At 37.2% G+C, this 24,688-nt stretch overlaps 1 protein-coding gene across 3 annotated transcripts in view; it reads left to right on the forward strand.

Annotated features, from left to right (window-relative positions):
- Positions 1–24,688, forward strand: part of ABCC4 (ATP binding cassette subfamily C member 4 (PEL blood group)) — a 219,989-nt gene that overhangs the window by 142,510 nt on the left and 52,791 nt on the right. For all 3 annotated transcript variants that reach the window (XM_085535995.1, XM_015851547.3, XM_085535996.1), the window contains one exon: positions 16,163–16,242. In XM_085535995.1, the coding sequence (XP_085392121.1) occupies positions 16,163–16,242 (80 nt within the window). The remainder of the gene's footprint in view (positions 1–16,162; positions 16,243–24,688) is intronic.

Below are 24,688 nucleotides of genomic sequence, written 5' to 3' on the forward strand. Positions count from 1 at the left end.
TAATATGAACATTTAAAGCCGTAAACTTTATGCTGCCTCATTCATCTCTTCCAGTGCGCTTCCATTTATAATATCATGCTGGTCTTTGCAGAGAAGGTGGTGAGTGTCTGTCTTCTCTTAGGATGTTAAATATTTTATATTCAGTGATTATCTCATTACATGGGATTATGAACAGTTTCAGAATTGTGGTTCTCTGTCTCAAGTTGTGTTTCTTTTCCCTCTCACTGAAGTGAGGTATGTCCTTCATGCTGGGCCACGTAGAGAAGAACTTCTTTTTGTGTTATAACCTGTAAATGTGAGTAAATCTTACCAGTGCATTATGAGGTAGGAGCCTAACTTTCAGTTTACAAAAATGAGAGACTAAGAGCAAAGTTAAGTTCCTGGGTTCCTATTCCCATTGAGATCATATTTGCTGTGTGCTACTTACTTGGTTGAGCTGTTACGTATGAAGTAGAAAATGTGTGTTTGTCCAAATAATGTTTTCCCTTGAATAATGAAGGCCAGAGCTTCAAGTAGTAAAATAATAGAACTTCTTTAAATCCCTGAATTCTTCTATTTTCTAATTACTTAAGATTCCAGTTTGAAGATTATATACAATGAGAAATGAGATTATATACAATGGAGAAATGTACATGATTCAGGCTCTTCCAGGGCCTCATAGAACCAAATTTAGTCTTCTGCTCTAAATCTTACGACAGGGGAACTGAGTTTCCTATGCATTGCAGTGTGGGAGTTCAGGGCCTGTCTTATTCATTGCTGTTCCTTATGAAGAAACAAAATTTGTTCAGCACTTTCAGAATGAAACTAACCTTGAGAGAAAAAAAAATGTCTTGAGGTTTTTAAAAAGGTGACAAGCTTTAATATTCCAAATAGTGACGACGATCTTTCTTCGTAATGAAGTTATGACTGTAATTTTGTATTGAATTTAAGGCCACTCAGTAAATGCTACTTATATTTGAAAACAACAAAATCATTAAAAAAAACCAACATATTTTTAACATTTTTTTTTAATTAAGTGAGAATAAATTCTGATGCAGCAAAAATGGCCTTTTGTTTAAAGGTAACTGGAAAAAAAACATATTTTCATTAATTTTTTTTGCCATTTTAACCTCGCAATAAAGAAACATTATTATGTACCTTAAACGACACACAGACATTTTGTGAAATGCAAAATCCAAAGTCTGAAATGATCTCAGATGTTTTCAGTTTAAAATTCAGTCCCGTAAGGACAGATTAGCTTGTTAATACCTTTGCACTCTGCTTAAGCTTTATGTAGTTCTGCACTGCAAGGCGTTCCGGTGCCTATTGACTATTCTTTATTGATTATAAAGTAGGCATGAAGATGTTTTGAACAGGAATCTTATCTATTTCAATTAAGTGTGCAGGAGAACAAGGTAGTATCACATTTCTTGGAGAAACAAGGAAGTATATTCATTCTTTGATTCTATGAGAAGATGCAAGAATATTATACTAACTAGTGATCTCCAGTGCTAGAATAGAATTTGCAAACTTCTTTGGATTGTGTCTAAATTACTACAAAATAAATACGGTTTTCAGCACAGGAGAAAAAGACGTAAAGGCTGTTCGGATTCCCTTACTGTGTACAGTGGTTGCTCGTACTTGTTTTTCATCTAATCTTTAAAAGATTGGAAGTTCTTTGTAATGGAGCTTGACTAGTGGACTAGACAAACAAACACTGTTGATCTAAGAAGTGTGATGGGTAAAATACTTGCTCCCCAGACCAAATCAGCCTATATTTCTATTTCTGCTGTAATACCAAAAAGCAATTCAGAGAGGAAACAGAGCAAAGCAAAGAAGGCAGTTTAATTACCGAATTCTAGACTATCCTCAAAGGCTCTCATACTAAGATCTAATTCAGTTTTCTGATTTTCTGTTGATTCTTCCAAATGCTTCAGACTTACTTAGACAAAAGCCTCTTTCTTCACAATTGTCAATTTTCATTGAATCTCAAGTCTTGGTGATAGAGCTTAATTGTCAGCAAAATAAGTCTTGGTTTCTGTAAATTGTTTGATCCTCAATTGGTTTAGAAGTGACAATATACTTTCTTTTACGGGGTTTAGATATTGTTTCCATGTGGCATATGGAGCAAAGTTGGACCAACTAAAGAAATTATTTCAATTGTTTTACATCAGGAAAGCTTATACAAAGAGTTTAGTCTCACAGCATTTAAAGTTCAAGCATCTGCCACTAGGGGCAAAAATTATTTTCCTGTAGGCATTCATCTTTTATTGTAGATTTACTGTGCTGCTTCACTTTGCTGATAATCTAATTTAAACCTCAGAGATGAGTCATACCTTCTCAATGGATTCAAATTCAGTTTGAATTCTCTGATGTCAGAACCTTTCAGTTCTTCTAGGATCTCTTTTCTGAGCCAAATGGTCATCTGGGGGTCTGAATATACTGAGGAGAAAGAATATGACCCATACATGCAGTAGCATGTTATTAATATTATTTTACGGCATATCTGAGGTCTTGTTTTCAGTATTAATTTCGGTTTTTAGTTCAGGTAGTTTGTAATGTCTTGACTCAATTTTGGTCTTTCTTTGAAAAAAAATGCAGAATATTAAAAATTGAAAAGTAAAATATAATGCTGTTGTCCAGGAGATCCTAAAGGATTCTGGAATGATCCAAACACTTAAAGTTGTTTGTAACCTTTCCTTGAAAACATGACCACTGTATAGTTTACCACTAGGAGCTTTAGAAATTGCATTTTCATATTTGGGATGTGAATTGCTCTTTAAGGACTTCCTCTGTGGAGTCAGTCAAGGACAAAATAGACTCTCTGAAAGCTAAGAGGCATTGTAAATACGATTCAGCTGTGATGAAAAATTTATTGGATGCTGTTCATATGCATTCTAAAATTAAGCTACGTTTTGAGAACTATTAGAGTCAACATTTGTTCTCTAAATATTACAATTGAATATCGACAGCACTAACTTTTAGTAATTAATGCTTTGTAATGTTAATGGTGGTTGGGTTATTGACACAATCTTGCCTTCCGTAGTAGTTATTTTGTTGTTAGTTACACTTCTGCTTCATATTTTTAACAGTGTACCCACAAAAAGATCTAGGATCAAGTTCTCTGGTTATGCAGTTACGCAAACAGCAAAATGAATCACAGACATTTTTCTATAATTTAATTTTACTATATGTGTATTTTTCCGTTTTAATTCAGCTTTACCATAGATTTTTGTTAATGCCATATTAAATGCAGAATAACTGGTTCTTTCCTAGGATCAGATTATGGTCAGTGACTATTAGCAAAATCTGCGGTATTTATTCTAAAATACAACTTTAAGTTACATGAGGGAATTTTATGGTGTTATATAGATTAGACAGCTGAAAAGTAAGTATTTTTGTTTTACTTAATTGCTCTTTTAGTTGCTCAGTTCCTTGCAATCCTGAAACTTCCTTTCGTTGTAATGTGTCTGATAGTGTTTCAGCAGATGCGGTGCTGATTTAAAACAAACAAACAAACAACCTCTTTATTATTAAAATTGTTAGAGAAACAAAATAAACACATAAGTAAGTGAGAAGTGAAAACAGACGCGTTTGTTTTAAAGGAAAAAATTGCTTAAATGTGAGATCTTCTACCTAAAATCTTAATCAGCCCTGTGACCATGTGTGAATGAAATTAAAGGAACACATCAGAGTATACTCTAAGGATATGGCTTTAGACACAACCAACCCCTGCAGTTTTGCAGTTAGTGGAGTGAGATATGCTTCTTTTAAGAGCAGCTTAATGCAAGACGTAACTCAAATCAAATCCTCTTCACTGTTCTCTAAAGGCATCTCTCTGAACTGCTTGCAACTCTTGCTTCATCTAAGTATAACCTTTCGAGTAGTCAGTATGTATCAACTGATTTATGGCTATGTAGTATCTTATGAATGTATTTTGCAATCTTTCTTTGGGTGACAATAGCATTGTGGCTTCCACAGTTTTAATTTGGGAACTATTTCACAACCTGATATCTCATTTGCTCTAAGGATTTCTCATGTTTTTCTGTGTAAAACATCCTTCCTGTTCCTTGTATGACTCATGTAGCTGTTGCAGTTTCCTTATCTGGCTGGTTTTGTCACATTGCATTTCCAGAACATTAATTCAGGCACCGTTCTACTTAAAGTGTTGTGGCCACCTTTTGTTCACCTTCCCATTTGCTTGTCCTAGTTTAGTCAGTGCCATGAGGTGCAGGTTGGGTTATTTTTCTCAGCCATTTCTTTGACCAAGTCTTCACTCTCCACTACCTCATTATATCTTAGCCATCCACATTTCTTAGCCTTTATCTAGCTTCACCAGTCTTCATACCTGTGTTGTGCTTGGGTTGGTGTTGTCTTCTGGAATACCCTTGTTTGTGTCCAACAACTTGTGCCATCCTGTGGTGAGGGTAAATAGAAGAATAAATGTTGAGGAAAGATGGAGGAAAGTCAGAGAACGAATATACAGTAAATGAAACAGAAGTTGAAGGAGAGTGAGCATGCAAACAGACAAATCTGCACTGTATGAAAATTGAAATCAATATGTGCAAAAGTCTCTCAGTATCCAAACGTGCCAGATTTGGCAGCTTCTGTGACTTACTACCAGCTAGTCTTTTGACAAGGCTGTCTTGCAGGGCCAGATGGAGAGAAGGCTCACTCTTGATCTTACAGCCCCAGTGTATTTTGAGGAGCCTACCAGGAGGTGTAGAAAGATTGTGGCTTCATTTAAGCATTAGCCTGTTGCTCCTGCAAAGCTTTTACTATTTCTGCACCTGGTAACTGCAGCTGTTGGCACATTCCTGTGTGTCTTCCACCTTCTATCATCATTTTGCTTGCTTATCTTTCATGCTTACATCTTTGTAACTTCCTGCTCCCTGTGCAGCAGAGTTCATCCACGAGCTGGCTCTCCTTCATCTTAAAATAATCTCTCAAGATATACCAGTATCACTGTAACCACAGTATATCTATAAACGGAGACTACTTAAACGTATGAGTAGGGAAACTAATTCATTCCCTCACTCCTTTGTTTTCCTGTATTTAAAAGAAAATAAAAAGGTGCACATCTTGTCTTGCAACTTTATGTTCCAGCTTACTGCTGCGTCTTCCCTTGGCTCTTTGTTCCTTTTACAGCTGATTGTGTTGGTTTCCCTTCACTGACACAACAAACTCTTGAGTGAAGGGCATGCCGCTGGCTATGCAGTTGTCCAGCCTAGTGGCTTCGACTCCCACTTCAGATACATTAATCCTCTTCTGGGAGTTTCTGTCATGCAAATAACAAATGATAGCATTCTCAGGAGCCCATTGTAACAGACTACACTCTTCTGTCTTTGCCTGTTTATTTGTTTAGGTGTTCATGCTGCTGGACAGCTGTAAATCAGAGCTTCACGTTGAAGTGTATCTTTGAATTAAGCAAAGACAAAATAGATTGTAAATTGCATTAGCTTTTGCTTGAATGACTACTCAGAAAAGTCATCTTTTTCTCCTGGATATGTGTGAAATTCTTTGCTTATAGAAAAGAGAAGTTGTTGTTAGTTTATGCTGGTTTGCTGTTCTTTGTTTGTTTCATATTATTTAAAAGACATAGAAATTGGATATTATAGGGCCTTACTAGAGTACTCATTAGTTTTAAGCAATGTAACTGTAAACATATGTTTTTTCAATAATTTAAGCTATGGATTTAGGCAAAATATTCCCAACATTCAGTTGTTAAGAAATCTACTAGAAGGAACGTAAGGTATACATCTATATGAACATTACAATTTATTTGGCTGTCATTTGTATACCGTTGGTGTTTTAGCATAGTCATCACTTGCAGCTACTTGCTCCAAGTGCAATTCTTTTTTATTTTTCAGGTGAAGCTTTCTAATAGTTGCCCAGTAGAGGGGGTACAGTGAAGTTATGCACCATGCAATGCAACTTTTCACAATCCTCAGCATTTAATTATTAAAATTACTTTTTAAAAATGTAATAAATCTAATATACAGGAGATAAGAGGTCATATTTTGCTTTTCTTCTTATTTGAATGTATATTATAGCCCACATTTCCATTTCATTGTTGTTACTTAAAGTTTAAGCTGTAAAGAAGTTTACAATGATTATTTTCCGCCGGAAGCTGATGGCCCAAAGAAATGCATTGCCAGACTATATCTAGATTCCTTTGGACAGCATTCTTGCTTGAAGAAAATTGTTAGGATGTGGTTGTTGCCTTCAGCTCTTCTGAGACAAAAGATTTTTGGTTGCTTCTGAGGCCAGATTTGCAAGGGGAATTTGATGCCAATCACAAAACTGAAGAGGAGGTGAAGTCATCCCTCCTTTTCCCCTACAGCCCAGTCCTCGGGAAAGGATTCATTCCATGCCCCAAATTAGGCAAAAATAAAAAGGGATTTGAATCCAGCTGAAGTCCTTCCCATGCTGATTGCTGTAGCCTTCAGGCAAACACTCATTTGCCTTCTTCCGGTGCCATACTTACTCACTGATTCATCCAAAGGCAGAACAGCTTTGACGGGTGAGACCAGAAGAGGTTTTGCTCTAAGATGTGGTTTAAAATGCCATAAATTGAAGCAGAATTTTTAAGTTTGTGGAGAAGATGTGTCTTTTTTTCTTTTTTTTTTCTTTTTTTTTTTTTTAATACATGCAGAACATTTTAAAAGCAAATGCTTCAATTATTTGCACAGCAAACTAAAATAAACACTGTTCTGATTTTTACCTGATGGTATCTGCTGTGCTTTCTGTCTAGCCAAACCTGGTTTGCTGCGGTGGCTACTTCATGGTTTGAGTTCTTAAAAAGAAGTAGTATTTTCATTAAGTGCCTTTGTATAGAATGGACTTCAGAGAGAATCTTTCCATGCCAAACAGTTCACGTTTTCCAGAAGAAGAGAGGAAGAGAAAGAAACTGAAGCTAAAGAGAAGAAAATGATCGAACCAGAGTAGCATGCCAAGCAGAAGACCAGTGTCTTCAAAGTCAGATGAGGGCATAAAATGCCTCTGCTCTTTGAGCTGCCTGAAGAATTTGTCCACCAAAATGGATGGGCTAGATAGAGGCCAGAAATCTTGTCATAGCTTTCACAATAGTCTGTATGGAATTCCCTTCCATGGCTTTAGAAATGGGGTAAAACAGATGGGATGCATTCTCTTCAATATGTAGGAGGGGATCTGATTACATCTGGTTGATAAAATACAAGATAATACTTGACATCTGGGTGGTCACTGTATCTGCCACATGGCAATTTCAGATGGAGATTTCAGGAGGTAAAAGCTTTATATTCAGTGTCTTGGTTATTGACATCTTAGGCTGGAATGTTGATTTAGCCATTCTAACTTCAGTGCCTGGGAAAAGTAAAGAATGATAAGAAAATGAGTAGATATGAGCATATTTGCAGAAGCCAAATGATTATTTTTTTTCCCTGAGATTTCTCTAAAATACATTATCTAAGGCCTATTCTGAAACCAGTCTTGATTACATAAGTAGCACAGGAAAAAACTCCATTTATCATTGGAAAACCTTACCAAAAACATGGTGTATTATTCCCTTTTTGTTTTAATTCTTATATAGATGCATACTGATGTATGACCACCAGATCTGTAAGAGCAGCATTTCCCCTGTCGTGTTTAAATTTGAGCAACAACAGTCTTCAGGTCCATCAATTCATCCTGATCTGTAGTGTTTGGTCGAACTCAATTGAAACTCTTCTTCTTGCCTCAAAATAAAAGAAAAACAACAGTTGGGACATACTTTAATCTTAACTGGTGTTATAGTAGGAAATAGATCTATACTACACAATATCCTTCAATGACTGGATGATTGCGGTTTAATGATGTAGCCTGTAAAAATCCAGTGTAAGCCTTTATTTCATATATGCTCTTCCAAGTTTCTATTACAGTGATGTTTTATAATGAGCGGGCATCTAAAATAGATAACTTTGCATCTGGAGTAGAATAAAGTGATGTAAATCAACTGAAAACTTGGTAGATAGAATACAGCTTAACACCTGGTCTTGGAATAAATGTTGCAAGGGGTTTGCCTTTCTTTTTTACTTTTCTTCTTATTTTTTCAGGAGGGGACAGAGGCCATTGTTGGATTTTGTACTCCCGCTTCTAATCAATACATTTTTTAAATTCAGTTGGACTTGTGCATTGTGGTGTTATTTTGCACTACATGGTAGAAATTAAGTTGTACTTTTATGTGTTTCTTGATAGTATATTAGAGTAGGTATTTTAGTTTCTATTTGTTTCAGTATGCTTTAAGTGCGGATTTTATCCATAAAACTCAGGAAAACAAAAAAAATAGCTCTGAAGTTGAATATTGTTAGAACTCTGAGCAACCTGCATCACAGATCACGTATGAAAGAGTTAGTGTTATAATGTGGCAGGAGGCAGGGAAGCAATTTGTGCCAGATTAGATGTCCACTTCCCTTGTCATTTCTAATTACCCAGTGGAGATGTGGCTCTGTACTTGGTTTGGAGGCTAATACTTTGCTGTATAGCCAGAAGTTCATTGTTTCTAATTGTTTCCAGTGCTTTCTTTCACAATAAGCTAATAAAGAGAAATCTGCAAATGCCTGTTATTGTTACAGGACATTGTATTACATTGATCAGTAATAGTGAAGTTGCTAATTAATATATAACCTTAGATCTAATTTGTTTTGTAAAATAAATACGTTAAAATGTTTCACTTATGAGCATCTACATGCACATAATATAGCAACTAAACTAAAACTATCTCTGATTACAGCTAATACGTTTAGATGGTAATGATACGTAGTATGAAAAGCAAATGCTACACAGGAAGCATTTGGAAACTTCACATGAAAGCAGTTCTAGGATGAAGAAAGGTTACAGGTTTTGTTTTGTTTTGTTTTTAATGAAGAATTTACATATGCTTTTTCCATTGTATCTTAACTGAGGAGATGGACTTTGTTGATAACTAATAGTAATATTAATGCATCTCTGGCTGCATTGAAAGAGGGAAAAGGAACAACAAATTAACTGCCATACTATTTAAGGAAGGGACAAGTGGAACTTGCATGGAGCACTGACTTTTTCTTCTACAAGCAAGGCAGTTCTAATCAGCAGGTTATCGGAGTCCTGAGCTATGCTGGTGGAATGGAAAGCTCAAGAATAAAACTGTATGGTTGGGATCATTATACTTATACTAGGTAACAGACATCTCCATCATCAGTAAAAATAGAAATTGTATACACAGAAGCCTGTTTTTCATTCTTATCATTGTCAGTAGTTATCCTTTCGTCTTTAAATCCTACACTTAAAAATAAGATCAAACACAGCATTCACATTTTCTTCCCATTTCCCAGCTGTTTTTCTGTTTGACAGCATTTGTGTAAAAAGTCCTTTTCAAGTAGTAAATTAATTTGGATAGAAAGCATCCCACCTGAATTTATTACATGCTGGCAGCTTAGATAAATGGATATTATGATCTCAGCATATTTTGGCCCAGCACCACTGTGCCTATTTGCAAATGTCTAAGAAAGTGATAATATTCCTGTCAGTTTCAGGCTGCTAAAGAAAAAAATGGGATAGCATTTCTTATTTATATTTATAGGATGCCTGTAGGGAAGACAGTAATGCTGTATATGGCAGTTTATGTGGATGTGTGGTGCTAAACATATATTAAAAGAAGATAACAGACCTATTGACGTTTCTTTGTAGAAATATGGAAGAAAAGCCAGAGTAGATAAGTAATTGACAGCTATGTAGGAGATGCATTTCCAGATTTCTTTCTGAAGAAATATTTCACAAACTTACAATTCCTTTCAAAGATGGTAATCCATCTTTAATTACTTTGTTGATTTCATAGTTGTATTTTACAAGGTTGATGTAATGTCTGCTTGCTGCCAACATTTGATATGGACAATCCACTTTTGTCACAGCTTTGATCGAATGGAAGGCTGCTTGTAGCCACAGTATTTTTTTCCCCCCTGTTTTGTGGTGTGTGTGTGTGTGTGTGAAGTGAGGACGGGTAAAGACTTATCAGTCACAGAATGCCATAGCTTCACAGCACAGTATGTGGGGAGCTGTCGATTTATGCCACTGACAGAAAGGGAAAAACTGCTCAGCGTAGCTGAATGGATGTATCTTTAAGCATAGCCGGTTCTGTGCAGTTATTCCTTTTATTTTTACCCTTGAGTATTATGTTACGATGTTACTGCATGCTCAGGCAGTGTCTGAGCATTATTTTAACTGCCACGTGTTTGTAGAAAATTACTTTGGCTTTATAATCTGTAATTTGGACTGTTAAAGTAGATTACCTCTCTCTTTAGGGGAAGTTAACACCTTTACCCGTAGCTCACCTTGTCGAAAGCTTCAGTGTGGTCTGTCATGGTGCGTTTCCCCAGGACAAGGAATGATGCATCCCTGTTTCCAGCAGTACACAGAGCACACTCAGCAGAACGAGATGTGCAGGGCTTTCTCCTTGCTGATGAAAGCAAATTGCAGCAAAGTGGAGTTCCTCCAAATTAAAGTTGTCTTAAACCAGGAGAATGTTTCTGTGGCACGACTGGCTTGGGGCAAATGGGCAGCTGCACTTGAGGTTGCTTTCATTATTTATACGTCTATATTCTATTATGCGTCTAACGGTGCAACTTGCTTTCAGACAAGTTTCTGCTAGTTTTCAGAGGGGAGTGGGAGGTGATGATGTTTAATTTGTTACTTTTTCTTCACAGAGACTGGGTGATTGGGGGGAAGGGGGAGTATCCCTGTCTTCACTGTTCAAGGCATTTTGAAGACATTTTCCCCTAGTAAGCACAGTGTTCTTGTACGTGAAAATTATAGTTAGACCAGTTGCTATGGAGTTGTTTAAATTAAGTGGTGTTTATTGATAAAACGTGTATTCAGCTAAAGTGGGAGGTATTTAAAATTGCCTGGATTGAGGATTAGCCTCATCTGTGAGGGTGGAGGAGGAAGTTTGGAGCGTGCACAGCTGTGCAGGCATACACACACAGGGAGCAAAAGCTTTCTGTCCATAGAAGGCCCCTCTCCTTAAAACCTGTGTTTTCTGAAGAAGCCAATCAGTGGATTAGGGGGAAAACAAAGTACTTCTGCCACATTTGTGAAGCAAGTGGGTAGAATGAGTAAACTCTTTGCAAGGTGTATAAAATCTATGTCTGCTTTATTCTGTTACGGAGAAATATTTCAGTGAATGCAGCAGCCAGCAAAGGGTACAAGGAATGCCAAATGCATTTAGAAATAATGCACAGCAGCTTTTAGGGTCCTTGACCCTCAGAATTTACATTGCTCAATATTGAATGCTGTTGGTGGCATTTGGTTGGTCCTGTGGAGGATCCTCATTTCTTGTTTAAAATAAAAAAAAAAAATCCTCTTCTTTTCTGGTGTTTACATCACAAGTGTTGATTCAGTTTGGATTATATTTCTTTCATCATGAAGTATGTATAAACATTTTAAGTAGGTGTGGTACACTGTCAAGTGTTTTCATTATTTGGATGATAGGTTTGAACATCAATTCCAAAGTATCAGTAAGCACCTGCAAAGCAAAGTGAGTCTGTCGCACCTGAACACATTCTGATTCATGCAATTAAAGCAGTCTACAGAGTTTGTAGGTAAAGAGTATCACATTCTGAGGTTAGATGCCTTTTTCATGGAGAACAAAAGAATTTTGATTCTTTCACTTCAAGTTTAGCCTAACTATTGTGTAGTGGAGGAGGTTTAATGAATCATTATTTAACTTTGATACTGCCAAGTATTTGACCATTAAATAGTCTCAAATGTGTACATAGCACTTTGGTGACAGACTTGTATTTAACTGTGATTAATTAGCATTGAATAGTTATTTAATTACTAAGGAAAAAATTTAACATCAGTGTGTGTTCTGATTAAGTTACTTGATGTAAAAACAAACACGGAATTGTTGAAAAGAGCACGTTCCCTTCTGCAGCTCACTACTGTCACAGCACGCTAAGTGGGAGCTTGAGAATGATTAAAGCAGCAGATTGTATTTGCCAGTTTGGGTGCTGCTGTAACATCAGCATGCTCAGTTCTAGTGTTGTTGTTTTTAAGCCTTTTCTTTTTTTCCTGTAGCCTTTTCATGATATTTCAATTGCTTTGCAAGTTCTGTATTTAGTATTTCCTTTTTCCTTTTGATACTTCAACTGAATTTCAGTGTTATAAATAAAAGGGATGAGTGTTGGGTGAGCTGGATGAGTTTTGTGAACTGATTAAGTGTAATAAATACTGTCTCTCAGCACCTACCTGTATCACAGAAATGCTCACAATGTATGTTGTCTTTTTTAAGTGCTAGGTATTGTATGGTGATGTTGATGGTCTGAATTTGAGAGAGCAGGATGTTAGAAGCTTTGGAGAGAAAACTGTATTTTGTTTTACTATGTGTTGTACAAACCTTGTCCTTCCTGAATACCAGGTGCAATAGTTCCTTTAGTCTAAAAAGCCATCTCTAAAAGCCAGCTTTGCAAATGCAGGTAGAAACTGTGGTCATAACTATAAGCGTTTTGAACCCTGACTGAAAATGACTACTGTTATTTTCATATCTGGAAGGTTTTCTCTTGCATGGTTAATAATGCATAGCTAAGCCACTGATTTGCTGTGCTTCCATAAGTAGAGACAGTTGTTTCTCCATACCTTGCAAAATAGACCTCATTTACTTGCAGACGTCCTTGTAAATTTAGCAATCGTTCTCAGTGCAACATCATGATGGCTACAGGGCATTTTGTGGATGTTTCCAAAGTGTCGCACTTCTGCTTGGAGCTACTCTGCTCTCTTTTATCTGCTGTTGGAATTTGCTTGCTTTAGTGGGTTACCATAGCTGCCTTCTGTGCTGCACATGCTGAATAAAATGCCAGTTCAGTTATATCTTTATGAACAGGATCTGAAATAAATCTTCAGGGCCTGTGTCTTCTCTTACAGAGTCAACCTGGTAATATTACTGAAAACCAGCATCACAAAAATAGAACTACGTTGCCTTTTCGAAGTAGCATAGCAGTAGTAGTCACTGGAATAGCAGCATCATTATGAGAGCATTATTAGCAAGAAGCGGGGAATTTTGTTAGGCTTAATGATTTCAGGCACTGTTTTCTGGAATTACTGTATGCAAACACTAAATAGACCATAGACAAGTCTGTTTTTTTCCAGTAACTGGAAAATTCTAAAGCAATAACATTCTGCTGCCAGAGATTCACCTCAGTACTTATTTGTGAAGCAGTTGAGTCATGTCCCCAGTGTTTAAATTGCCATAATTGTATGAGGTGGACTGTAAAAGGTTCCACTGTTCTCAAGTTATGTCTTTTATATACCATTTCCTTCTGCTCACTCGTATTTTAGTTCATGTCATTTTACAGAATTACTGTATTTACATTTTAAAGAGGATTAGGCAGATTAAAAGATGTTTTCATGTTTTATTGATAACGTCAGAGTAATTTCCACTTTCCTAGTGGCAGCTTGTAGCTCTGTCAAAACGCAGTCTGTGGAAGCACAGAATAATATTGTTAAATGTAACAGTGCTTAAAGGCAATTGCCAAAAATACAGTTTTGGCAATTAATGAGCAACTTGATTACTCACGGGAACATGAGTAATTGGTTGTTAGTGGATATATGGAAGAGAGTGGAAGACCAGAGGAATATTGTGACTGTATTCCTCAAACAGCTTCATCAGAAGGCGTTGCTGTAAAAGAGAATGTTGTCACAACCTTCCCTGGTGTTAAGGATGAATGCAAGCATTAAGCACTTCTCATTTATATCTGTGCTGCTTTCTTATCAGCTAGAAGCGCTGATATAGATCCATATCATGCTTGCTGTCTAGAATTCTTAGTTGCAACAATGAAACTTCAGGAAAAAGTTGAGAATGGCCACAGCTTCCAAAAATACTTTCCCAAACCCAAACTCAACCTCTGGAGATTTCCTCCTTGAAGAACTTCAACTGGCCATTCTTCAATAGAGATCTAGGTAGGGAAAAAAAAAAAGACAACTGAACTCCAGGATCCTGTTGGAAGTGAAGCTACCAAAGAGTTAAATGCTTCTGACAGTCGGTGAGCGTTTTGTGCTGGTTTCTCTCCTCTACCCCTTAAGGCCTTGTCCTCACCATCCAAATCAAGCATGAACACAGCACTTTTCTAGGAACAAGTTAGGATATGTTCTTCCACAGGTCAGAGCATGAGGGGGAGATAGGTGCTGCTCACTTCCTGGGACTGCTGGTAGTGACCCAAGCTGTGCCATGTCTATGGGCTGGCCCCACAACGTGGTGGCCAGTAACATGGCAGCTGAGACCAGCAGCTGTGTTAGAGATTCTCTGCAGAGCAGCTGACAGACTTTATGAGTCTGACAGTCTTCTGTAACTGTAGCACAAAACTTATTTGTGTATAAAAGGTGAAGGAAGATTGTAAGACTGAATTTGGGTGCAGATTCCAGGCTGTGGGACAGGGCCAGGCTGTTCTCAGCTCCTCTGATGGTGTCTGACCAAGGGGGTGGGTGCTGTTACCTCCATTTTCTCTGCCCTTTGCTCTGTGACGTGTAACAGGGTAGCTCAGGAGACGAGAGGCAAAGATGGAGAAAGAAAGCCAGTATCCTGAGTCCAAATTCTGTGCTGTGTTCTTTCTCTCATCTGCTCTCTAGGACAGGCTGCTAAGGAAAGCTCTGCCCAAAGGAAGCATTTCACCTCTTTGGATAATGACCAATGAAGTCTCAGATCTTTGGGAGATATCCTGGAATGTGATGTTTAGAGATGTTAAATCTTATCTCAAGCATGTGTGCAGGGCGCACATACTCTTCCATGGGCAAAATCCCAGTGTAAGGAAGACGAAGGAAAATGTACCATTAAGGGAAATCCCCAGCTGCCTTTTCTAGTAGAAACTATGAAATATATGTGCCGCCATATACCCTTTCTCTACATGCGCGGTGCACCTAAATAGGATTTGTGCTATGTTGTCTTCTGACATAACTGCCTTTGGACTGGAGTACTGCAGAACAAGCTGTTTGCCAACAGAATCTTTCGAGTCATATCCCAGCCCTGAGGAAGGTTTTGCATATTGGTTAATGTGGAACGAAAATTCCTTTAAAAAAGAAATCAATGTTACGCAACAAAATCTGTAATTCCGAGACAGCCATGAACTGAAAAATAGAACGATGGTTGCTACAGAAGTTGCTTCTGTTTATGCAGTTATCTCTGAATTATGTCTCCAGTGCACTCCATGGAAACTTAAAACTTAACTACTTTCAATTTAATGAGCTCCTTTGAAAAGGGAAAAAAAGTCTTTTGTTGCCAATGCAGAGAATGTGTTTGTACCAGTTAGAAGTAATAATTGAATCAAGATATACGTAGATAAAAAGGCAATGTGAATGCATGTATGGGCATTACACACCCTAAAACAGACAAATTCCCATCCTTAGCTTAGTTTCTTTCCTGTAGTGTCGAGGTATCAATTAATAGAGAAAGATACTAATCCACTTATGGGTGGCAGCGTTGTGACTTTAATTATTAAAGAACTATTGCTCTAACTGATTTTTTTTTCACTCATGTAGAACTTGGGAAAATAGAGAAGCGTAAATGCTTCAGTGACAGCAGATTAGAAATTGTTTTATTCGTTTTAATGAAGAGCAGTGTTGTCAAGGTGTTGAATAAATCTAAATGTAAGGCAGCACAAACAGAAATCTACCTTGAATTTTGTTTCAGCAGTGCCTGCCGTTTGGGTTCACAAAGGAGGGGTGAGAACAGAAATACTGAAAAGGATCAGTTAGATCAACTATGATCTATCTAAGACATGCATGCACTAGTGAGTTTCACTCAAGGCCAGAAGCAGAGTCTGGCTGACGTTACTTGATGAAACTTGTATTAAGGTGCCTTTGCTTCAGTCCCCCTTTATGTGTGCAGACTAAATATATAAAGTTTCACCTGTTATGTTCTATTGAACTATTAGCCTAAACTGCTAGGAAAAAAAAAACAAAAACAGCATCAGCTTTGTAGTACATCTTTATGTTTGAGTAAAAGCATTTCTTAAAAAGTATTCTGCTCAAAATACATTGTGCTGGTTGTAAAAGATCTTCCATAGTGGTTTCAGAAGGTGTCCTTTTAGATACTAGCTGCTTCTGTTTGACTGTTAAATGTAGTTTGTTGAAGGCATTTTTATCTTTTATGGAAGAATATTTACCTTTTTCTCCTTTTTCTTTTCCAACTCTACTTCTGTAGGAAGAATCTTAAATCGTTTCTCCAAAGATATTGGCCATCTGGATGACCTGCTTCCATTGACGTTTTTGGATTTTGTGCAGGTAATTCATTTGCTTCTGCGCTGCGTTCTGAATTTAGATTCCTGTTGGCTTCACTGACAATGAACTATTTACTACAGATGTAGCTTAGTTTAAGGAAAGCGCTTGTTTGTGAAAGAAAGGTGTGGTTGAAATTCAGTGTGTCAGTAAAAAGCTAACATGAGTAATAACTGGCAGGTAGGAGTGGCTATACACAGCTTGCTATTATGTCAGGATTTCAGCTCATAGTAGCTACATGCTTGGTAAATTGCTCCTGATTTGCCTCCAAGCAATCTGGCAAGCTTATTGCTGTTATAAGAAATATGTCCATAGTAAAGAAACAATCAACTCACATGAAAAGATAGCGCAGATTAACCTAATTATGTGTCTACTTCCACAAAGAATCAAATGCTTACCACACCATTTTGGATTAAAATAGGTGTGGCTATTTACAAAGAAAAGATTAGTAGTAATAAGGTGAATATAATAGCCTTAATAGGAACAAGTGAAATAAGTTACTACAGACAAAAAAAAGATGGACAAAGCACTGAGATTTTGATGATGATGGAAGGATTACATATGACACCAAGGTAATTTTTCTGTTGCAGTTTCTGTTAATCCTCCTTATAAAATTCCGTGGAAAGCATAAGGCTACAAAAGAACTGATTGTTCTGTATCAAAGTAACTTGAATCGCAGAACAGAGTCATGGAAGCTAGACAAAAGGAATGGCTTAGTGGATCTTCTGGATCCACTTAGTGGATCAGCCCTGTAATACTTCAATTAGAAATGTTTATTAAGGTGTGATTGCTAACTTTTCTACCTCTCTCAATCAGGATTTAAACTTCGCTTGGACTTCTTTAAAATTAAGCCAAAGACATTTCAGGTTCATAAAAGCAGACTAATTACACTGCTAATGCTGAACTCTGGAGAACAGGGGAGAAAACAAAAGGTTCCAAAGAGCTATCCTGGTTTATTTAAGCTCTTAGAATTGAAATATGCGGTTGTTTTTCAGGCTTCATAGTGCGTCATACTATTTTGGGGAAGAAAGATAGGCAGTGTGCTTTACCTGACAATTAAAGCATGCGCTGTTTTGTTCTTGGGTAGTTTTTTGCATGTGTGAGTTAAGAGAGTTGCTCATAGCAGATATTAAGACTTCAAATTCCTATTTTTAAGGCCTTGATAAATTATTTCCTGAAAATGGAATATCAGTGTTTTGAATAGTATACTACCCATTTTCTGCAGTTTACAAAGATTCCAAATTTTCTTCAGTCTCATTAACAACCATTTAGGCAGGATATTGTACTTCATTTCATTTCTCTTGGGACAAATACATAAGTGCCTTTCCTTTTGACTGGAGAAGAGAAGGCTCTGGGGAGACCTCATTGTGGTCTTCCAGTACTTGAAAGGAGCTTATAAACAGGAAGAGGAACTGCTGTTTTTGAGGGTGGACAGTGACAGGACCAGAGGGAATGGTTTTAAACTGAGAAGGGGGAGGTTTAGGTTAGATATTAGGAGGATGTTTTTCACACAGAGGGTGGTGACGCTCTGGAATGGGTTGGCCAAGGAGCTGTTGATGCCCCATCCCTGGAGGCATTCAAGGCCTGGCTGGATGTGGCTCTGGGCAGCCTGATCTGGTGTTTGGTGACCCTGCACGTAGCAGGGGGATGGAAACTAGGTGATCTTTGAGGTCCTTTTCAACCCAGGCCATACTACGATTCTGTGATCAGTCATCAGGCTGTTGTGCAATCCTTATCCTCTTCTTTTTTAACACAGGGGTAACTTCCACAAAGTCAAAACCATTTCTTTGGCACAAAAGTCCTTGGCCCTTTGACCAAGCAGTGCAGAAGGGTTTGTGTTTGCACACGTTTGTCTTCTTTACAGCAGACTGGACAACGTATGTACTGCACACCACTCTTGGTCAGAGCATCCTCTGGGCCTTAAATCTTCAGATAAAAACATTAACCTTTTTCCTTAGTTCTGTGCACGTATAATAATAATGTGAGGGCTGTGCTGCTGCCCACTTGCGTGATGTGTTTACAGCAAGAAACTGAGTGGGTGTTTTGCATGCCCTGGCATGCAGTTTGAAGGCATGTGGGGTTGTCTGAGGATGCAGAATTTGCTGGGAAAATGCTAGAGAGCTCCATGTAAACAGAAGGGAGCCAAAGCTGGTGTGGTCTTGTCCATATTTCCTTTTGGGAGCAGACCCTGAAGCAAATTGTCTTGAGAACCACACAGTTTATTTTCTGAGAGAGACAACCGCTTTGTTCCAAAAGCATGCTGGTGAGGGAGGTAAGCTGTATGTGTAGTACATGAGAACTGGGGAATTGGAAAGCCCAGTTATTTGACCAGCGTACACACACTCCAGGCAGTATATGCTTACAAAATATAACTGATCTGTGATAAAGGTGTAGAAGCTGCTGCATTATACGTGATTGCTTTCTTCTTCAAAGCTCGTACTGTAAACTGCATGTTATAAATGTTTCCACTCATCCTGTTTAAATTTTTCTTTAACGAGGCTACTAGGAAATTGTCAAAAATAGGAGGAAAAAATAAAGGGGGGAGGGGGGAGGGATGAGAAGTTAAAATATGAAATGTTGTATTTTAAGCATAAACTTTTCTTTTTCAAAACAAAAACAAAAGCAAAGAGGTTGCATGTTCAGTACACTATTAAGTGGATACAACCCGAAAGCTTGTCCGTACCCTTTGTTATCGGCAAACTTAGGAACTTGCTGTCCTTTAATAATAGGCTGCTACCCATAGGACACAAGCACTTCCTTCTTGGCAGATTTTCTAAAACTTATTATTCTTGATCAGCAAGCTGGTTGATTAGTTGGTGTCTTTTGAAATTCAATAGCAAGGATATAATATTTATTTCTGAAGAAGCCCAGATCTGTACAAAGGATAACTGTTATCAATTATGATAGAGATCTTTTGTCGCTTGTTTTGTTTGCAGGTGTCTTTTATAAGACCTCCTATAATCCCTTCAGGAAGAAATATTTTCTCCTTTCTAAAAACAGTATTAGCTAAATATAAAAGCTCTGATCCCAGCCATTGTCGTTGATTCTCTGAGAGACATTTCCCAACATTCATTGTTTAAATGGTTGTCAGGAGGAATCAAGTGAAACTTAATAAACAATGCAGTAACTGGTTCATCTTACTTTGTGCGTAGAAGCTTTTCTTGAGCGGATTTGCATTGAAGAAGTGCTCTTTTTTTCTGAGTTATTACTGGGACTATTGTGAAGCACTGCAGCCCTTTACTATATTAGCAAGTGAGTGTATCATTTATATATAAATAAACACAATCTAATTGGGCACTCAAAAGCTACAATATGAACCCATTTCAGTACCTACAAATTAATAATTAAAATATACTTGTTTTAAGAATTTCATCAGTACACTGAATACAGATTTTAAGGCAATGCTAAAAGTTGATGATGTTCTTTTTGAGTCCCTAATAAGATTTATACACTGCACTACAGTCATAATGAGCATGATTAGTCTAGACAGCTATACTGCATGAAAATTAATTCCTTAAAGTAAGAGAAGTAAATAGTTGGCATCTTCCATTGGATTTAGGAAGAGGAGGCAGTCAGTCATGATCAAGTCAGTGGATAGTTACTGTATATTTAGTTGTTAAAGAAATAGGTTTGTGGCAAGCTCAAAAATACATTATAGGTCTGGTGCATTTTTCTGAAAATCCAGTTAGATTTTGTGAATGTTGCTTTGCAATAGCTCCAAAAGCATCAACTCTCACTCTGCCTATGCCTTCCCTCCTTTGGGCTTAAGTGCACCAGAATATAGCATACCTGCCTTTAGAAAGTTGAGCAGGAAGCAGTCCTTACTATGAGGAGGCACTCATTTTTTCATCATAACGTAGGACATTAACAGCTAATGGGAAATGTCCTGCTTGTGCAGTTGACTGTCCATTCATAGAGAATATATTAGCAGTGACGTACCTGAAGAAACTGCAGGATATGTCACTGCTAATGTAAGGGTCATTACAGTGCTTTAAATTCTTCTAAGAAGATTTAAGCATCTGCTTCTTTTAGATCTGTATGCTTTATTTATATGTTTCTTAGTTTAATCAGAAGGCAGGCCTGACAGCGGCCTGCAAGGGCTACCCAAATATAAATAATATAATATAATATTTGCATAAATAATTGCAGAAATGCGCTCTCTGTTTGATATGAACTTGATTATCTTATTTATAAGTTGAAAGGAAGAAAATTTTGAACTGAAGTCAAGTACCATTTAAGATGGCTGGGATTTTGTGACTTCATTTTCTTAGTCTCTGAAAATAACAGCTGATGTGGTGCTGTAACCAGCTGTTGTTCCTCCTCCTGCCTTTGCCTCTGGTGATGCAAGTTTCAGTGATAGGTGTGGAGCTTGAAATTTGAAATACCATGGTTAAAATGGTTAGCAGCATCTATCTCAGTGCAGCATTAATAAAACAACCCATACTTATTTGAGAGGGGATCAACTGAGGAATAAAGTAATATTGTGAGAAAGTATAAGGAATCCAGTCTATTTGCACTATATATATATTATGTATATATATATATATATATTATTATATATATTACATATTATATGCACGTTAGTCCAGATATTCCTAAATAGCTGTTAGTGTGGATGATGCATTTTTGAAGGCTCATCAAAGGTTTCTTTTTGGTACGTGAATCTCGCTTTCGTTTGAGATAGATCTATAGAGGCTAAACATGTTTGATATTTGGTCTTCATAGATGCAGGATGAGTGCACAAGGTGATATGCTGTTAACTGGAAATTGCATCTATAAGCAGACAGAATATTGATAGGATGCTGAAGTATATATCAGACTAATGCTTTTCTGTTCATTGCAATGATAAATTTTAAAGAGTCGTTCCTTCTTCCTGCATTTTCTTACCCTTTCTTAACTAATCTTATTACTTTTTGACAAAGATGATTTTCTGCTTCAGTTTCTAGTGAATTTAAGTAACTTGATGCAATGGAGGCTTAATTTTGATTTCTTCCCATGTTGAACTGGGGGTAAAAAAAAATAATCATGATTTGTTTTGGTTTTGGAGAACACTGTGAACATGTGAACTATCTGCAGCTGCCCTTGGAAAAGGGCAGTGATTTATTGAGGAGAACTGAATTGCAAAACCTTTTTCCTCCCCAAAATCAACAGCTTGACTGCGTTTAAATAACTGACTTTTCATATCCTTTCATCACACACAAAGGCCTAATCCTGAGACTACTTGAGCCACCAATGTAGGCTGTGGCTGAGACCACCACTGAATGTGCCATTCCCTTCTCACCACACACAAAACACATTGACTGCAGCTTTATGAAGTGAAAATGCTGAAGAAAAGGAAAATGTGAAGGAGGTGTCCACAGTCATTTCTTTTTTTTATTAAAAAAAAAAAAAGGAAAGAAAAGGGAAAAAAAAAAGCTGCTGCATCTGGATATTAGGAACAAAAAGTGCCTCAGACTGGAATAATAGCTTGGGTCACTTGGTTTCATATGTGCAAAAGAGTGGAACTGCCGTTACTTGTTTCGGTACCACTGACCCTTGCATTTTATTGTGTGAAGATTTATTGTGTCAGGGAAAGTGTGTAAAAGGAATTCCAGTATCTTTTAGTTTAACAATGACTTTGTTATTTTGTGATTCTTGTGAGAGGTGGGGTGGTTTTTGGTGTTTTTTTTGGTTTGTTTTCTTTTTTTCTTTCAGTTTACTTAGGTTTTGTATGTATGCGTGTGAGATGGATTCAGGAGATGCTTGTGCTCATTAAAGGATACTTCTTTGTGTATTTGCTTCTGCGTGTGCAAAAGATAATCACTAAATATGTTGTGACAGAAAAAACAGTGATTCAATCTGTGTTAAATGTCCACAAGTTCTTTATAGCATGGTACGGAGTGCAGTCCTGTACCTTGGAGACACCTTTGGGTTTCCCTTCTAGTGAATCTTAATGGTTTTGTACAGTGATTTTGTCCCAAGGTTTTGTGTGGTGAGGTTTAAATAGTAAATAAGTTTCTTTTGGTTTGTTCTGTACAGCAAGTTACTTGTTGGCTGCTGTAATCTCCCTGACCTAACTCTGTGAAACTTAAATTCCTAGACATACGCTACAGTGCTAGGATATAACGAAGGGCCAGTTAAAAGTAAAAGGAAAATAAAAAAATGATAGAATTGTTTTGTTGGTTTTTTTTCATTGGTTACTTTTGAACTCTAATTTCAGAAAAGGCTGAAATTAACATTGCAGAAAGCTATCTTAATTTCTGGTGTAGCCACTTGACACTTGTATTTACTTTCAATTTTCAATTTATTATTTTGAATTCAAATGAAATTATAAACTACAATGCTAAAAAAAAAAAAGACAACAGCTGCCTATCGTGTCTATATTAATTGTTCATCCCTCCCCCCTGTAAGGAGTCAGGGAGAAGAACGAGACTTGGCTTGCACTGGTATCTCCAATATGAACATGCAAGAGCTGAGAGTTTAGCATAGCCACTTGTCTAAATAATGCAGTCATTTATTGACCTTTTGTTCCCTGGTTGCTGAATGCCTTGATTGTTAAATCCCAGCAGCCAATTAGTCTTCCTGATGGTGACCAGCAGTGGTGATAATCTGTGCCGAAGCTATGGCTGCTCTTTACTTTGGGCCCATCATCATATTTTTGGAATTTAAAGATAAGTCTCTTGCATCACACAAACTGCATAGGTGCTCTCGTTCATATCTGTATAGGTGGATTCCCACTTACACAGACCTCCATTTCCTAGGGGAAAGCTAAAGGTCTATTCTTACTAGAGCAGCCATATGCAATCAGTCCCAATCCTTTTTCTCACCTCTTTTTTTTTTCCTATTTATATTGATATTAGTAACAAAACTAATTAGTGTGGGAATATAGTGCAACTCTGGAAATATCTTAGGGTTTATATTTACTTGGTATTGAATGTTATAATAGGATAATGGAATCATAGAATCATGAGGTTGGAAAGGACCTACAAGATCATCCAGTACAACCATCTTCCCATTACCATTGCTACCACAAGCCACTAAACAGTAAAATTTGAGGATGCAACCCCATGTTTAACATAGGAAAAAGAATAAAATAATACTGAAAAAATTGTTTCACTGCCTTTTTGTCATCTTGCTTCCTTCTGTGTCTTTACCTTCTCTGTGTTCTTCATGGGTTTACTTTCATTTATATTTTCAGCTACTAGGAAGCAGAACAGTTGTGTGGAAGTCTACTGATGTGCTCCAGTTCTGTGTAATCTGGAAGCTCTTCTCCTTTACTTACTTTTCCTATGTTAACTGAATTTCAGAGAGACTCTGTTCATCTGGGATTCTTTGTATCTGATAGAAGGTGTTCTCTTGTTTGCTTTTCTAAAGCTGAAAGACAGCACAGAAATATTCTGACATAAGTGAACTTTATCTTTTAATTTTTCTCCTACATGTTTTGCTTTTGCTTTTGGTGCCCAAGTGAAGGTTTTTATTATTATTCATACTTTTTTACCTGATTTTTTTTTAAGCATTACTGTACCCTTTCACATCTGTAGCTCAAACATGGTTCTTTTTGACGACTTCCAAAGATCATTAACATTTCTAACACTTCACAGTAGCTAGAAATCTTTTAATTCTGCTGTCAGTCATGGAGTGTAACAATCCTGTTCAGAATGACGATAAGTATAAATCTTCTAGATTGCCTTAAACTACTGATACAGTATAGATAGGACGTGTGCTTACAAACTAAGTGGAATTTCACTGTTGGGCAGAAGGACTGGAGATTTTACTTTTGATTCAAGAGAGAAGGGAAAACTTCGAGGTTATTTGAATTACTAAGCCGTATAACTCGTGTGTGTGTGTGTTAAATCATGATACGTATTTATGCCCAAAACGAACATGTGAGACAAGGAATTATCTCCAGCTAAAACGACTGCATCTCATAAAGATGTGCTGCCAGGTTTATGTGTATGTCTCATGCAGAACATAAGAACTCTTTTTTTGGTGCTTTTTGTGAGATCTGAAGCTGTGATCTGGCTGTGGGGAACTCTACATCTGATTTGAAAATTCCAAATGAGTTCCTCCTTTGAGAAACAGTGGCTGCAGTGTGGGCAGCAAAGGATGATTTCAGTGGGGAACTGAATGTCAAATGTCTTTGTGAAGCTTGTTATCTCTTTGTCTTACATTACATAACAGCTTCATATCGCTTACAATTTTTTATTAAGTTGGGTTGCACTCTTGAAATTGTAAAGATTTGTGTGTCAGTATGATGTTTTTCAGTGGCTATTCCCACACTGTGGAAGAACAGAGTGATGAGTGGTTGCATTTTCTTCCACAGTTGTTTCCCTTAATCTTCTTTGCCTTCTGTTTTTTCCACATTGGATTTTGAAATCAGCCTAATGTTTAAGCAAGCAGAGCTCTCATTATGAAAGTCACTAATTTCATGCTAAAATAAAGGTTTTAGATCTTTCTTTCTGAGACTGAGAAT

This window comes from Coturnix japonica, chromosome 1, assembly GCF_054131305.1.
Source record: "Coturnix japonica strain WE chromosome 1, WE-NBRP24, whole genome shotgun sequence".
Taxonomy (NCBI): domain Eukaryota; kingdom Metazoa; phylum Chordata; class Aves; order Galliformes; family Phasianidae; genus Coturnix; species Coturnix japonica.